Here is a 17,226-nt window from a genome sequence, read left to right as displayed (position 1 = left end):
AGTTCTCATGTGGAGCATGAAACTCATGTGTTGCTCAGGGTTTAGAGCTGTTGCTAATTTCCAACCCTTGTCCCTTGTTGGGCTTTTACAAGACTCACCAAATATCAGTAACAGAATTAAAACCAATAAAACAATTAAATCAGGAATCCAAGCACAAAAATCAAAACTTCAAACCCTAGCATAACAGTGAAAAGCAGACATATTGTACATATTCACCAAGAATCCAAAAACTTAAATACAGACAAAAAATCCTGGAACAGTTTCCAGATAAACCTCAGCACTGCTGTGTGGAAGCACAGCAACACTTATAAATTAATAATCATGTTTTTGTGTTTGCCAAAGAAAAGGAAATACTGTAATCTATCAAAAAACGGGCATCTTACCCGAAAGCATTTACAGTATGTAACCTTATATTATTGTTTGAAAAAACTCTCCCAAGGCCTACTTTGACGTAGGACTGTGACTCCTTACAGGGGCTGAGATGATTAATAACTGCATGGATGCTACATAAATAAGCACACCATTAAAAGAGCAGTTTACTCCGAAATAAAATGTTTGTATTTTCTTCTGGTGCTATCGAGCCGTCTAAGTTATTTTAGTGTGAGTTGCAAAGTTTTTGAGATATCAGCTGTACAGATTAAAAAAAAAAAAAAATCAACTTAAGTGTCTTTTTTCAGAAATCTTACTTAAAAAGAAAAATATAAACTTTGTTGTGAGCAGTTTCACCTAAAATCTATTTTCTTTCTACTGAACTACTCCAAGTACTTTTTAAACCTCTTAATCACCACCTTATCATTGCTTAATCGGTTTTGATTAACAAAATTAGGAACGGTTGAATTAATCTGATGCCATTTGGAGCTTTATTGTCTTAAATAAAGAGTCTTATGATTGAAAAAGTTGGCAGAGTTAGGTGGATTACAGTGAGGCACTGCCTTTTTAGTGTGTGTCAGGGTGTGAAATGACTAGAACTCATCAGCCAAATGTCCGTAATGTTGGCAAGTTGGTTTATTTTCCAGGCTACGGCACATAACCAGCCTCAGGTGGAGGTCAAGCTTGTACGAACAGTAAAATTGGCAGTTATTTTATTTGCCTTCTTACACTTTTATAAAGCGACAGCACAACAACAACCTTGTCTAATATTAACACATCTGCAGTTTTCCAGAGTGAGGGTTTTCTCATTAGGTGTTTGTCATTATCAGGGCGGCGTTGTATGGTTAAGTGCGCCTGGATCCACACCTCTGGATCAGTTGTTTTAATACAACTGTTAATCAATGCTGCAGTTTTTTAATTTTGTGCCTCAGGGACTCTGGCTCGTCACGCTTGTGAGAAAATTAAAGTACAGCGCGAGAGCGTCGAGGCAGCGTTCTGTAAACAGCAGCTTGGATCAAAGTGTGTGATTTCTGAACCTGTCCTGTAGTGCGGGCTTATCCTCAAGACGAGACAAAAGCTATTCTGGTTCACTCAAGGCAAAGAAGAAAGATTCCTGTAAGCAGTCATGAGTTCTGTTCTGTATTAAAATATACTTCTTTGTTTTCACTAATATTCGGGAACTAATTTTTTGCAGGAAGAGTGGAGAATACTGTCATGGTCTCAATGCAAGATAGTGTTTGGACGTGGACTGTCCTGTGTTATTGTTACAGTCAATGCAACTCTTAAACTGATATCTTTAAGTGAGAAGCATTTCGTGCCTGCAGCTTGTTGTTGTTAAGACTCTTCAGAGAATACAAAATCCAGGTGAAAACCAAGGAAATAACAAACAAACTGATCTTTAACCCCAACCAAGAATGTTTTATTGTCCAAAAAGTTTCACTGCTTCACTCTCGCTGAGTCGACTTAACCTAAATGATTAACTTTATTGACTAATTCTAACCAAGTTTTATTCCCTAAACATTACTGCCTAAACCTGCCTAAGTAGTTCTTAATGCCTATAAACCTAATGCTATAACCACATTAGAGAAAACAGAGACCCTGTATGGGCTCAAATTGTGGTCATAAATATTTTGTACTTGTAAATCAGGATTTGTATGTGTAAAAAAGATTTGTGTGTGTAAAAAGGATTTGAGTGTGCGTAAAAAAGATTTGTGTGTGGACTTAGCCAAAAAATATGTGTGAAACTCTGCACTCGAGTTTCAAGTTACAAGTACGAATTTTGACCCTATTTTTCTTCCTTTCATCTGATTGGTCAATGTCATGTCAATCACAAATTTAACTATCCAATCAGAGAACAGATGGGTGTGGCTGTCGGAGGGGCGCTTTTTTGAACTGCAGGTCCTTGAAGGGTAATACAGTTTGAAGCTGGAGGATCTCTATATAAATATCCGATAGAAGCTAGGTCCCCTAACTTTCAGTAGCTGTTGAAAGGATAAAGTTGGGGTATATCAGTGGTTAGAAATACCATTATTACTTTAGGATTAGTTTAACACAATGTCAGGGCTGACCGGGACCACTGCTGTGAGTCACAGTGCGCAGCATAAAGGTCCTTTCACAGCGTACGCAGCATGTGCTGCTAATGCTAACTGCTAACTAAAAGCAAAGGATCCAGAATTTGTTGCGCTGGCTGCTGAGCTCTGTGGGGTTTTGCGGCAGCTCTACCTGTACTAGATGCACCTGCTCCTTATCGTTTCTATCTCTGACTTTATGTCCTATACAAGAGTTTCTGTTTTTTTATCTTCAAATGTTCAATAAAAACATGTATGCTAATTCAAAACGAAGAAAGCTTTGTAACTATCCCCACTAGTGAAGACTGTCATTTCCACAGCACCGAAGGAAAACGCTGGGCTGGCATGTAAAAGGGCATTTATTCCGTCAGGACCTGAAGCTCCATAAAGCACCCCTTCAATAGCCAAACCCATCTGTTCTCTGATTGGATTGTTAAATTTGTGATTGACATGACAGTGGCCAATCAGATGAAAGGAAGAAAAATAGGGTCAAAATTCGTACTTGTAACTGGAAACTTGAAACTTGAGTGCAGAGTTTCACATGTATTTTTTGGCTAAGTCCACACACAAATCTTTTTTACACACACAAATTCTTTTTACACATACAAATCCTGATTTACAAGTACAAAATATTTATGACCACAATTTGAGCCCATAACCCTGGCTTCAACCAAAGAAGTGTGACCGTGACCAATAAATTTGCAATCTCGTTGTGTTTGGTTGCTCACAGTCAGTTGCCATCTTTAACCTCCTAAGACCTGAACTCTTCCATGGCATGCGTTTTTAATTTGTCTTTGATATTTGGGCATATTGGGACCTGATGAATGTAAACAAAGAATTTCCAGATTCTTTTTTTTTTTGTTTCTGACAAAAATGAGATCCACATATGAGGATATTCGTTTAAAATTTCAATAGAACAGTGGCAGAATAATGCCCTCATAAGTGGATATCAGGCCCTTATAGAGCAAAATTTTGTATTTTGGTCTAGACAACCCAAAATGTGATGTCCACGTATGTGGTCGCCAGGCCCTAGGAGGTTAAAGCAACTTTGGTCTGTCAAGGCGGTGATAAAATGGCAATTAGAACAAGTCAGTCTGTTTTCACATTGCTACGCCAAGTATCTGAGATAAACTGCAAATCTGTTGGATATGCATATATAGAAATTCACATGAACTATTTACATTCAAAGTCAAGGCAGAACGTCATCGACTTTAAAAAGAAATTCACAAATTCCTCCATAAGTAGTGACTTGGTTGCTGCAGGACGGCGATTTAAGTAAGTAAGTAAGTAATAATTTATTTATATAGCACCTTTCTAGATAAAAGATCCCTTGTTTCACACAAGGATAACAAAGTATAAAACAAAACAGACGACAGTTAACAAAATGCAATTCTAAAAAGATGTGGTTCCTGATAGACGATTTCACAAATGTTGCCAAGGGACCAAGAGCATTTATTATCTTCGCTATGTGTCTATCAGGGGCACATACAAGGATTTCAGTCTTTCCTTCGTTAAGTTGTCAGCCATCCAAACTTTAATGGAATCTAAGCACTCATTCAAAATCTTTAGCTTAGAAACATCTTGGGGCTTAAAAGAAATGTATACCTGGATATCGTCTGCGTAGCAGTGGTAGCAAATGTCCTCAAAGGGGCTCAAAGCATGCTGGAGGGGAAGTAGATATATTAAGAACAATAAAGGCCCCAGCACAGAGCCATTGTGGCACACCATAGTACAGGGACGTGGAAGATGACCTGTATTTAGAAACTGCCACAAAAAAGTTACATTCATACAGATATGATGAGAACCACTCTAAGGCAGATCCAGTTACACCAACCCAGTATTTTAGCCTTTCAAGTAGGATGTGATGGTCAATGGTGTCAAAGGCTGACGTGAGATCCAACATCAGCGGAATTGCAAAATGGCTCTCAGCTGACTCAGACTGCAACCAGTGGGCAACCAGCTGGGTGGAATCTACTGTTGATCTCTCCTGCAAAGAGATACAATTCAAATGAGTTGGACTCATCAGTGCAGATAGCCTTAGATTGATTTGACCGTGTTGGCTCAAAGATGAAGTAATTGGAGTTGGTCCAAACTGGACTTCAAGTATTTAGAGACCGACTGATTTCTACCAGGTGTGATAAATAAATGTGTTCTACTAAAGAAAAGAACCTGGTGTCCACAAACAAACACACGGCTGTTTGTGCAAGTTTTTCACAAACTGCCATGAGACTATGTTCAAATACATAGAGAAGATTCGTAAAACAGGAGAGCCCAGCTTAATAAAGATATCAACACTTGGCTGGTACTCATATTAGTCGGTAAAGCCGTCAGCGGGCCAGAACTTGCACCACTAAATGTCTTAGCCTCCCATTTTCTCACTTGACTTCCTCTCTCTTAAACTCTTATTTTTGCACATAGCTTCAGTTGTGGGATGAAAAGGGAGGTCAAAAAGTGAGACTGAGTGGCAGATGGAAAGGAAATGGATGGGTGAGAAAGAAAGAAGCTATAAAGGACAATGAAGTCGGGGAGAGGGTGTAACGAGTGGTAGTAGAGTAGGAAAAGAGATGGACAGAGATATTTAGAACAGTACATCCTGGCTTACTGACAGCCTTATTGGCCGTTAAGCCTCAGCTTCATTTTTCTCATGTTATCGTCTCACTCTCCTGCCCTCACAGTCGATCTAGCTCTTTGTGCTTTGAGTCTTTTCTTGTCCTTTCTCTTGTGTTTTCTTCTTTCTTCTTCTTTTTCTCTTCCATCTGCAGTTGTCACATTAATCAGATCCCTCAGTCACATTTCTTCAAGCGGCACGCACTTCATTTACTCAATGCATTCACATAATGAATGGAGCAATCACAGTGCAATCAAGTGCAAGCAACCTCGCTTATTGTTTGACAAGAGACTGCGTGCATTTGCTTGTTCTGTAATCCAGATACGACAGTGTTATTGCTGTATTCCTCCGAATCTGTAGTTTCAGGAGATGGCGGGCTCCCGAGCTTAAGTATTAATTTTTAAGAGGTTGTTTTTTTGGCTTTTAAAGGGCAGGTAATTTTCCAGAAGAAACCTGGGCATATAAAAAGCTGTAGCAAAACTTTAACACGAGACAGTGAGGGGATTTTATTGTTGTTTGTTTTAAATATAAATTTTATTTTAAGATGAGATTCTGCAGTTTTTTTCGTGTCACGGAAAACTTAGCTGCAGAAGAAAACAGACTTCTTTTAGAAAATAAAAAATGACCAGTTCCATAAGGAATTAAGTTTTTACACCATGAGTGTTTTGATTTAGCCTTAAAGAGCAATGAAAAATATGTATGTAGGTAAAATGAATGACCACTCAGTATACTTTAAAATACTTTATCACATACTTTTTAAATAATTTATGCTCCTACTAATACTTTCTGATACAATTTTCTGGGTGAAGGTAGTTTTATAGTCCATTTTTATGGATGCAAGACTGAACACTTTGCCAAAGAGATGCAGAAACACATTTTCACTGTCAAATGAAAGAGATTACATCTGACTTGAGACCAGCATCTATGTGGTGCATATGCCTGATGGAGGATCCCTCTGCATACTGATAAACAGATCAGTTTTCTAAGGCGTGCATGCCCTTTTTACACAGAAAGGGGACAGACAGCTTTTATTTATTTATTGTTTTACATAAACTGCTCGTATGCCAGAATCAGTCTAGCATCAGCACTGATTTTGCCTGTACCAGCTGGTGTTTGCTTAGTCATTTTTCCTTACATAGTGCTCTTTAGTCTTTAGACCTAAACTTACCCATTTTACCCATAGCCTGTGAAAAACCTCCAGTTTCGCAGGACTTGTGATGCAATCCCAAACAAGTGCTTACTATTTTGTTTTAACCCGTGACTCACAGCCCTCACAGCGGTGTACAAGCACCTTCTCATTCATTCATGGGTATCAAATTGTGCCACTTTGATCAAAGCTGCTGGTGTCATGTGTTGTATGGTGTTGGTGAGTGACGCACTCTGGAACAATGGTTATGGGGCAGACATCGCACTCCTAAATCATCACGTGTTCACAGTCGTAAAGTAGCTGTTGGCATCACATTCAAAGGCACGGAGGAAGTATGTGAAATCATACCAGAATGTAACCAGACAGTTACATCACTCACGAAAGGAAACCTGTTAGCTATCTTTAGCAGGCAAGTTCACATATTCAATAGAATTAAATTTTATTTATAGAGTGTCAAATTATGACAAAGGTATAGACATTACAACCCGGTCCCCAACCCCGGCTGACGGACCAGTACTGGTCTGTGAGTCGTTTGGTACGGCTCGGGTGTGAAATTTATGGTTTTCAGGGTTTTTATCTTCTTCTTTTTTATGGGGGGGGGGGAGTTTTTATCATTAACTCGGTTTCCCTGGGTCTTTTCCCATGTGTTATGAATAAATCTTTTTTCTAAACAGGTACTGGTTTTATTTTGTTGTGTTTATCTGTGACACCTTAAAGGCCGGTCCGTGAAAATATTGTCGGACATAAACCGGTCCGTGGTGCAAAAAAGGTTGGGGACTGCTGCTGTACTGTATATAGTGGAGATGACAATAAAGTTTACTTTAACTTTGACTCTAAATTCAGAGTAGTGTGTAAGGACAGAGTGAAAAGAGGTGATTGAAGAAGAAATGCTCAGTGCATCATGGGAAGCACCCAGGTGCCTTAGTCTGTTGTAGAGTAACTAATGCAGGATTCAAGCTCACCTGATGCAACCAGACCTGTATGCTTCATGAAAAAGGACATTTTAAAGTCCAATATTAAAAGTAGAGAGGGTTACTGTTCAGGTTTTTATTTTTGGACTTACAGAATCTGCATATTCTGGGTTTTAGGTCTTCAGATTTCCTCCTAATATTTAGGTTTACATAGTGGCTTACACAGTGAAGAGTGACTTTTAAGTACCATTAGTTGGCAAATGAATGAAACAGTCTAGCACTCATAAATACTTGGGAAAATGCTGGATCAATTGGGAACCAGTATGGGCAGAGAAAGCACTTTAACTCTTGATCACAAAGTGCACCAGTGGAGTTGCTGGCAGACCGCAGACTGGTATTCAAAATCTCTCCACAGGATACATGTTAACCGAGTAAAATGTGCTACTGCTAACACAGTCTGACCGTAGAACCAAATGTAATGGATGGAATTTATTAAAAAAATAAATAAATTGTGTGTGTGTGTGTGTGTGTGTCTGTGTGGGTGTCTCTGTGTGTGGTTTTGCATAGTTTAATGTGTCTGCCTCTGCAGAGTGTCAGTGCACAGGACTTTTTAATTTTTTAGATATAATTAGCATAAAATTAAATGTGAAAATGTGTGTGGAGTACCAAGTGCTCCTGCGTGCACCAACAGTATTTGTCCAGAGTTGTAGAATAAACTTGAATCTTGAATAAAATGGAATCCAATATCCAGATTTTTACCAAAATGCAAAGTTAAATCTCTGAATGTGTGTTTACAGTCCAGTGCCACGCAGACTGCCTGTCGTGCTCGGGAACGCCTGATCACTGTGACAGCTGCAGGGACCCACAGGCCTTACTTCATCTTGGCCGCTGCCTGTCTGTCTGTCCAGTGGGCTTCTACGCCAAAGGACAAGTATGTGCAGGTAGGACTCGCTTTCAAATCTACAGTACTGTTTCCATCCATAAAAGGGTAAGTAGCACCCAGGTGCTGGTAATCAATGTGCTTGTTTAAGTGATCATCAGCAAGCGTGAACGTCATCACTAAAAGCAGACGTTTGGGCCGTTTGCTGGAATCCTGAAAACGACATTAGTTTAAGTACAGGATGATAAATATTATTGATTTCTGATTTGGATTAGCTTTAAGTGACACATTTTTGGTCACTTAGCTTGTATCAGTGGTGCACTGCACACAGTCACAGTCATCATTTCTGTGTGTTTGTTATCACTGTTTAAGTTTCTTCTTCTTTTATTTCATTTTGCATTGTGCATGTGGGCGAATGTAAAGTTGTGAGTCTGAACTCACATTGTTGATAAGATTATCTCTCCCACTCGTTTTCCTTCTTCTCTCAGACTTCTTTTAATCTTTCTGGGAATCTTTTTTTCCTTTAGCTTTTTATATTTCTACTTCCTCTTCTTCTTCCTTTTCCTCTTCTTCTTCTACTTATGTGTGTCTGTGTGGGTGGCTGTGGTGGTTTCAAAGGGATTTGGCTGCTTTTTAGTCTATAATGTTGAGATTTCCTATTAAAAACAACAGAAACCTCCACATTGCTTTGTTTCCCTTCTTCTCGTTGCTCTTGTTTCATTGTGCCGCTTACAGATACATGGTCTTAATGCATGCTTAATCATCCAGGTAAGGAAATCCCAAAAAGTTGATCTTTTTGTGGTATAGGTACACTTCACTGCACAAAACAACTGTCAGTGCTAAAGTTAAAGATGTTAAGGAGCCCGAGGTCTTTAATAAGACCATTTTTAGAAAATCATGGCATAGCCTAATATAGTTATCTCAACAGTACTTTTGCATAGTCTTAGAAGATCCCAGCCAGCCTGTCAGGGAATTTGAAGTCACTCACTGGATTTAACGAGTTACTTGGTTTACTTTTAATGAGCTGCACATCTGTTTTCCTTTGCTTTCCACTATAGGAGCGAGGACTAAGATGTGACAAGCAGTCTTGCAACTCACGTGTGAAGTGAAAATTTATTTTGGAAGTGACTGACAGCCACTGGTTCCCCTTTCTCCCTTCTCTCCCCTGCAGCCTGCCAATCATCCTGTGCCACCTGTTCCAGCAGGTGGGATTGTCAGTCCTGCGGCTCCAGGCTGCCCCTGCTGAACCCCGATAGGAGCCAGTGCCTGGCTTCCTGTCCACCTGGTTCCTATCAGCACGACCCAACACACTGTCGCTGTGAGTATCACAGGAGTTCATGTGCCCTATAGCGGCTTCTAGATTGCGGTGGTCAGCATGTTGCTTTGACTCGGATCCACCCGTAAACACCAAGAAAGATGGATTTCCCCAGCTGCTAATAGCGAGCAGTTTAACAGTAGGATGCAGTTGGTGTTTTTGGTGCCTGGGATAAACTGTTTGGGAGTATTTTCCACTGGATTGAGTCTGAATATTTCATAGACTGATGAGGCAGGGAGTTCTCTCTAGGGCCGTTGTGTTATTGTGGTTGTGCTAAGGGTCTGGAAAGAGGTGCAAGTCATTGTCTGGAGGCACAGGAGCACCAAATGTACTCACATATTGTACAGACATAATAGGTCCTGCATTTTATTAGATATCTGCTGATCTTTTGCTGCACGTTGGCTAAATCTCCCCTGCAGGATTGGATAGAAAAGTTTGTAAAGTTTTGCTGTCTTTAGATAAAAGTACAAAATGTGCTTCCACTCGTATATATTTTTTGTATTTCTTCCTGTATTTGCTGCTTTCCTTTCTGTTAGTCATCAAAAGAACATGAAGAAAACTGAATCGTGTATGAACATTTATTAGGAAGTGAAATTACTTGAAAATCGTTGCATCTTAATTAGGCTTTAAACTTTTATTGTAATATCAACCCGGTAAAAGCTGAATGTGTTGAATTATGTTGCACATGCTGCCTCCTGTCAATCAGTTAACACACATAAAAGAAAAATAGTAATAACAGCCAAAAAACATATATACATATTAAAACAGAATGGGCTGTACTGTCCAAGCCATTTCTTAGTTGGCTTGGACATATTAATGTCTTCAGTTCCAAAGTTAATTTCAAATGGTGCATGAGAAAAAATGCACAAAAATGAAGCATAGGACACAACTTTACACATTTGCTCAGTGGGACTAGTTCATTTCCCAGTTTCATTGTGCCAGACTTGATGTTTTAAATGTTTGGCCTGCATCAACCTTCATGTGTCATCATCACCACGTGGTGAACCATCCCACCTTCAGATGAAAACACCTGAACGGTGACATGGAGACAACTAAACAAACCAATTTCATTTCACAAAAAAAGAACTGCACACGTAAAATTGTGAACTCTTTTGAATTTCTGTGAAGCAGAAAAAGTATTCGCCCACAAGTTGGGAAAATTAACTGAACTCTTCTTCAAGCAACAACTTCAAGCAGATATTTCGTGTTGCAGTTCGTGAAACCTCCACAGTGCTTATTCAGTACCTTTGGATAAGTTGTCCTGGTTTGCTGTTGGTTTGATGTTGTTGCTATGCACAGAGCTGCTTTGAACTGCTGTACCCAGGTGGGCTTTGTTGACGGAAAGCAATTTTTGCAGGTGTTTTGCTGCTCTTTGTGTGCTCTTTTTCACCTTTTTGATAAGGGCCTCCCTCCTAGAAACAGTAACAGGACTGCAGAATACCTTCAAATTGTAGAAAGTCTGTCTCACACTGATCTTAGAACTGCTTTTCCTGCCATCTCCATGCATCTCTAAACTATTCTGAAAGTTGTCAAGATCAAGACGTGGTCTTTCTAAAGAAGAGTTGTGACTAGCTAAATGATATATGCATTTATTTATAGGTAGGGGCAGCGCTACTACTCCCAGTCTCATCTAAATAATGGGAATGCATGACTTTGTGTAGATTTGAAAAAGCTGTTGTTAGAGGGAACATACTTACTCACAAACTGTGAAGGGAAATGTTTAAAGTATAGCTGTTAATTATGAGTAATGACGGTCATTCCAATGGTCAATAAACTTTTCAGCCCAATTAATACAAATGTCAGAAAAAAATTGATACCGATTCCAACCTGTGACAAGAAAACACTAAGTTTGTGTTTTCTTGCTTATAAACTTTGTGACTTCTTGCCAGCATGGAGATGCTTTGTAGAGTTGTTAAACTAAATTAATCCAGCTTTTAATGCCTGAGTTTTAATGGACTTAAAGCTTTTAATGCTGCTTTAATGCTAAATTGCCGAAATTAAATAAACTGGTAACAGAAAAGCTTTTGTCCGTTTTTCTTTTGTTATTCTTAAAGAGTTTATGCAGGATAGATGGATCGATCCTCTGCAGCAGCAGCATAAAGAATACAAATAAACTGGTATTACTGCGTGAAGGAAGGCTCAGTTCTCTATACATGAGTGTCCCTATTAACTGCTACTGGACGTATCTATCTCAAAGGTCTCCCAACATTTCTAGTCCTGGGCCAATAAATAAAACCGTGGCTCGGTGAGCGAAAACTCTGTGGGATTGCTAATATGCTCCGAAATGAGCTCCTCTATTGAGTGGGGGAAACCTGCGGAGACTCCTGGGGATGATGGGTAGAAATAGAGAGGGGTGGGTTAGTGAGCAGAGAGTAACCACAATGTGATTACAGTCTTCAGTTGTGCAGCTCGATTTCATACCTTAATGAATATTGTCAGGAGGATTTCAGACCTCCCAGTGCAAAAGCTCGTTGAACATCCTTAAATAGGTTAGACAGCAGCAGACAGCTTTGTTTTACGCTGCTTCCACACACGTACTGTATACAGTAGCAGCTATTGGACAAGCCCTCTGTGGAAATTGCACTTCATGCATTTATGCAGCTTCTGTCCTGCGTCGTTGCCATTAGGTGTATAATTTGTTCCTCGTGCATTAATCCAGAGTCACAGTATGTTAATGCTGCAGGTATGTTAACAGCTGCTAATGTCTTTACCCTGCATGCATCCAGGTTTAATAATGTGCTCTATAGAGCCGAATTTCCAAACACGAACTCTCTCAAGTGTCTCAGCCATTTCTTTTAACCGCCAACTTGCTTTAATGAGAGCAGACCCCCCCCACCCCCCTTTGTTTTTCCCCTGCACACAGTTTTGTTTTGGAGAACAAAAGAGCACCAGTGGAAAGTGGGACGCTGAATTATTGTGACTTTAAATCAGTGAATGCCTGCATTAAAGGTATTAAGGTGGATTTAGGCTGACTGAAGTCTCATACCAGCACTTGTTTAATGAGGAAAAAGAGAAGGAAGGGTTGAGGGAAGAAGCAGAGGAGATGGGAGCTGACAGAAGTAATGAGCGTGTGAGGTGTCTGGAAGGTGCCAGAGACATTTCTTGGCAGGAAGTCGAGACCACCCAGGACTCAGTGTGTCGCAGCAGGCCTCCCTGGGGGGATTTTTTTTCCCACCTCCAGGCAGTTACTGAAAGCTTCATCCGCATGCATTCAAAGTTTTGGTGTAAATAATCGTGAGGAGCCTTGTGCTGACGCTATCGTACAACACCTGCCCCACATTTCTTCATCCTCTTTTTTTCTTATAATTGCACCGTGAGACTCAGTCACACTTGTAATGTTCACTTGTTTGGAAACGTACGCCGAGACCGAAAAACAGACACATCTATCTTGTTCAGGTGCAGAGTACACAAAACCTGATTCCTTTCTCCCCACGGCTTTTTAACACTGTTTTGCGCTCCCTTTAAATTCCTCCTTTATTGCATTGTTTTGAACCTAAATGGGCTCTTCATCAAGTACAACAAAACTGTGTAATAAAGCAAGAATTTTAAGAGGAGCCGATAACAGGGTTACAAGTCCCCGCGGAGATAAAATCATAACGACATACAACACTTCTGCAGATGCAATTACAGGAGGTCTCATTCCAAAGCATCAAAACCCCATTAGCCTCTAAAGTCACATCTAAAGTTAGAGTCTGGATAAGTTTAAGAGTTAATCCCAAATTGGTAAAAGATATTTAAAAAGTTCAGTGTGTTGCTTTACACCTTTTATTGTGCAGAAAGGTACAATAGCCTTTTGGGCTATTTCCAGATAATGTAGCACCTACTAGAAAAGCTCCTGGTTCAATCCGAGCACCATCGAGGAGAGGGTGTCTCTTCACTCCAACTAGACGGACTCCATTCATTTGGCATTTAGGGCTCAAATTCTGAGCATTTCACAAAATCATTCATCAAATTAATGATTAAAGGTCTGAATCTTAAAGGTCGATGTAGGCAGTACCTCATATGTAAACACGAGCTTTCAGTGCCTAAAAATAACCAAGTACTTCACATATGAAGTATCTAATGTATAAACATAATAATGCTGGTGTGACTATAGCAACATGATAGTTTCAATCAAATTTCTATTGTAGTGTGAAGATGTGCATTGCTGTGGTTTCTTTGATTGTTTTTTATAACCTTGCTGAAGTTTTAATGCTGGTAAACCAATTTAAATTACCTTTTGTTTTTCATTCTTACACAGACAGTTTTCTTGAGATTAGTGTCACTGCAGACCAGTCGTACCCTGGATACAACCTGTTCCTACTCCTCCCCTCTAGTGGGTGCTACAGAGCCCTGCACGCCAAAATAAGCAGACTTCTGCACACTTTCTTTTCACTGGCTGTCACTCTGTACAACTCTTAAAACACTCAAAGTGTCAGTGCCATCCACCATACCTGTGGCTGAATCAAAGTGTGCTGGTTTTGTGGTACATGTGTATAGAGCTGGGCGATATAACATTTTTTCATATCACGATATGTGTTTTTCATTTCAGGCGATAACCATATATATCACGATATAAGCCAAATAACTATATTTGTAAGATTTAAATGTGCCGTTGCTCACAAGTAAAATGTGAAATAATCTGCAGCTTGTTTTGATTTAAATATTTATTTCCCATAATAAGTTCAACAGGGTAGATGTACTTAAGGAACATGAGACTTCAGTTTCAGATAAATAAAGGCAAATATTGCAAACTACACAAAAGGCAGCCGCTAAAGCGTTTAAGTTTCAAAATAGAACAAACAAAACAGACTACTAAATTGTCAATTCCACTTAGAAACAAAATATTAATTCTAAAAATAAATCTCAGTTTGTTTTACAGAAGAACAGACAAAATTGACTAACTTCTGTCAATATCAAATAAACTGAGAACTAAAAGGAAATTCTCAATCTCTCCTTGTTGTATAGCTTTCTGAACTTTCTGAATCCTTTATCATCCGCAACTGAAAATAGTTGTGGATGATTACTATACCTTTCTAATGTGACGTTGTTGTCCCTGGCTCTCTTTCTCTCTCTCTCCCTCCCGCTCTGTTCCTGTGCTACTGCGAGTGTAACTACCGCCCCTCCCCCCTCTTCCCAGCGCGAAGCACAAGGCTCGCGTGCGGAGTGAAGCGGAAAAAAAGTGCGAGAGAGAGGGTGAGAGAAAGAAAGAAAAAAAAACCACGGCTCGCGATAAGGAGCCGGCTCGCGTCGTTCACGTCGTTCGCGACCGACACATCACTACGAAACACACTCATTTCCTCCATTACCAGCGGCTGACTGCTTCCCAAACCACACATGCGCGGCTTGGCACTTGTGCTGTACGTAACAAGTCACGTGACGTGACGCTGCGGCTGTGATTGGTTCGGCTCTGCGCTACTTAATTTGGATTGGCTGTTCTTCTTTTCTTTTTTTTTTTTAAAGAGAGCAAGAGAGAGATGAGGTCTATCGCAATAGTTTAATTTTTCTATCGAGAAAAAGTTATTTCGCAATACATATCGTTATCGTTTTATCGCCCAGCTCTACATGTGTACAATGGTATATGTCCCCTTGTGCATTTTATTCATTCCGTTATTTATTCCAAAATCTTCATTGCACATATAAATATAAATATGCTACATGTGCTGTTATTGTCTGTGTCATGTTGCTTTTATCCGTCTTGTCTGTTTAGAGGAAAGAAAAAAACATCGCTCAGTTCCTCCTACGTGTGCACGGACTCGGTCAGTAAAGCTGACTCTAATAGATTCTGGTACATTTTTGTAAATACATGACTTGGTTGTTATTTTTTCTGCATAATCTTCCAACATTTTATGCAGCGTTTCTCTTTCTGAGTAGGTTTACGTGGCGTTGCTTTGTGGAATTTCAAGAAAGCTGAAAACAGAGAATCAGTACCTGCATGACTCTATCGCTCATTGGTAGCACTCACACAGCATTTTTAACCACTTATTTAAATTTTGCATTTGAGTTGACTTTGTGGATGTGGCAGTCAGAAAGTGAGGCGGCTATAGAAACACTACAGTTTCACAGCCTCCCTTCTGCTGTTGTCCAAAACGACCTTCACATAGAGGTATAAAAGCTTTTTCATGTGGAGCCATTGTGAGAAACGTGATTTTCCTCCTGTCTTCTTGCTGGGCTGATTTGAACCTTTGCTTCCACCAGGAGAAAAAATAGAGCTAAAAATGACTTCTTAGAAGTGAAATATGGACGCCACGAGGTACTTCATTAAAATGAAAATTTCCATGTAGACTTGGAAAAGAATTTCACAGTAGAATTTTCCAAAAGTGTGGATGAGTATTTTTGAATCATCTTCATTTTCTTCTGGCTGCTCCCTTTACCTCCATCTCATGTATTCCTGCACATGTCCAAACCATCTCAGCCTGAGCTGTGCATTTCTATGCCAATGAAACTCTCAGCATCTTCAGCTCTGCCACCTTCAGCTTGGCTTCCTATGTCTTTGTTAGTGCCGCAGTCTCCAAACCACACCCAGCAGGTCTGCCATCTTGAAAACCTTCCCTTTCACTCTTGGTGCCATCCTTCTGTCAAACATCCCTCCCGATGCTGGTCTCCACCCACTCCACCACCCAGGTATTTAAACTCCAACCTCACATTGCCTCCCTCTCATTCACCCATGTTTCTCATCTTGCTTCATTCCTCTTCTCTCCAGAGCATACCTGCACCCATCTCATTATCGATATAAACCCAGTGTGTCACTGACTTTAAAGGCCACCTTTTGTGTATTTGTGAGAGCAGCTTTGGCAAAAATGGAAATATTTGACACCCTGGAATTGAGAACAGGCTGGACTTTCAAATAAAAGCTCCTGTTATTTGTATTATTTGCTCTCCATTCCAAAGCTGCTTTCTCCATGCTTAGCTTAATTGCTGATTCTCTCATGCCATCTCGTTTTATCACTCGAGGTTTGGAGGGGGTTGGTGTGAGCCACGGCAGCAGCAGCACAGTAATTGTGCATCCCCACCCGTCCCAGAAGGACAGAGAGCGAAGATTATCCAGTGCACTGTGTGACTGTGCATTCATCTCAACCTCGCCTGGTTTATGCAGAGTAGGCTTTAGAGGGGCTTTTTGGCAACAGGCCTGCTAGGATTACATTTGCTGATAACTTTACGCTCCAGGCGGCACAGAAAAATAAATTGCTTTCCTGCGAGGGGCAAGGTAAAGGACGTGTAATCCCCTTGTTGGCTCCAACCGTTTTTGGATGCAGCGTGTATGAGCGCGTGTGTGAAGTGACCCAGTAATATAAATGTAAGAACCCCATCATGTACAGAGTGCTTCTCAATGTCTTTTTGCTTCATCTGCAAGAATACAGCTGCAGAGTATCTGATGCTGAAATGGGCAATGGTCCATAATTCAACAAAAGATTGTTTTTATAAATGATTTCATTTCACCACGGAGGATCAGTCATGCATAGGTGAAACAAGCGTATCATCTTATTTTGGGCTAAGGCTATTATGGAGCCTCTCTGGACCTTTAGCACAATGAAATGAACAGCCACACGCAGAGAGAGGGGCATTAAAATTGAACGTATGTGTGAACTAATGAAAAAAAAAGGCTGCTGGGAGAGAAAAACCCAGACTTGAACACAGAGAGAAAGAAAGATGACCAAAAATCCAGTGTGAATCTGTAGAGAGGGCAGTGGGCTGAGGCAAGAAGAAGCCTCGGACAGAGAAATGAGAGTATTATAGGGGAGAGTGAGAGGGGGAGAAATAGGAACACAACTGCAAAATCTGAGAGGTGGAAGGAAATAGGAAGAGTTGAGAAGCATAAAAAATTAAAAGTCAGATGGGAACCTGTCAGTCTGTCAGTCACTTCAGAGGTTTGGCTTTTACTCTTCACACACACAGTGGAACAAAAACTTTACTCTTCTGTAACCTTACATGTCCTCTGAATTTGGCC

At 40.2% G+C, this 17,226-nt stretch overlaps 1 protein-coding gene across 2 annotated transcripts in view; it reads left to right on the top strand.

The window, feature by feature from the left end:
* Nucleotides 1-17,226, top strand: part of fras1 (Fraser extracellular matrix complex subunit 1) — a 323,395-nt gene that overhangs the window by 132,064 nt on the left and 174,105 nt on the right. For both annotated transcript variants that reach the window (XM_063490043.1, XM_063490042.1), the window contains exons 12-13: nucleotides 7,902-8,045; nucleotides 9,156-9,302. In XM_063490043.1, the coding sequence (XP_063346113.1) occupies nucleotides 7,902-8,045; nucleotides 9,156-9,302 (291 nt within the window). The remainder of the gene's footprint in view (nucleotides 1-7,901; nucleotides 8,046-9,155; nucleotides 9,303-17,226) is intronic.

This window comes from Pelmatolapia mariae, linkage group LG12 (assembly GCF_036321145.2).
Source record: "Pelmatolapia mariae isolate MD_Pm_ZW linkage group LG12, Pm_UMD_F_2, whole genome shotgun sequence".
Lineage (NCBI taxonomy): Eukaryota > Metazoa > Chordata > Actinopteri > Cichliformes > Cichlidae > Pelmatolapia > Pelmatolapia mariae.
This window is presented reverse-complemented; position numbering and strand designations above follow the sequence as displayed.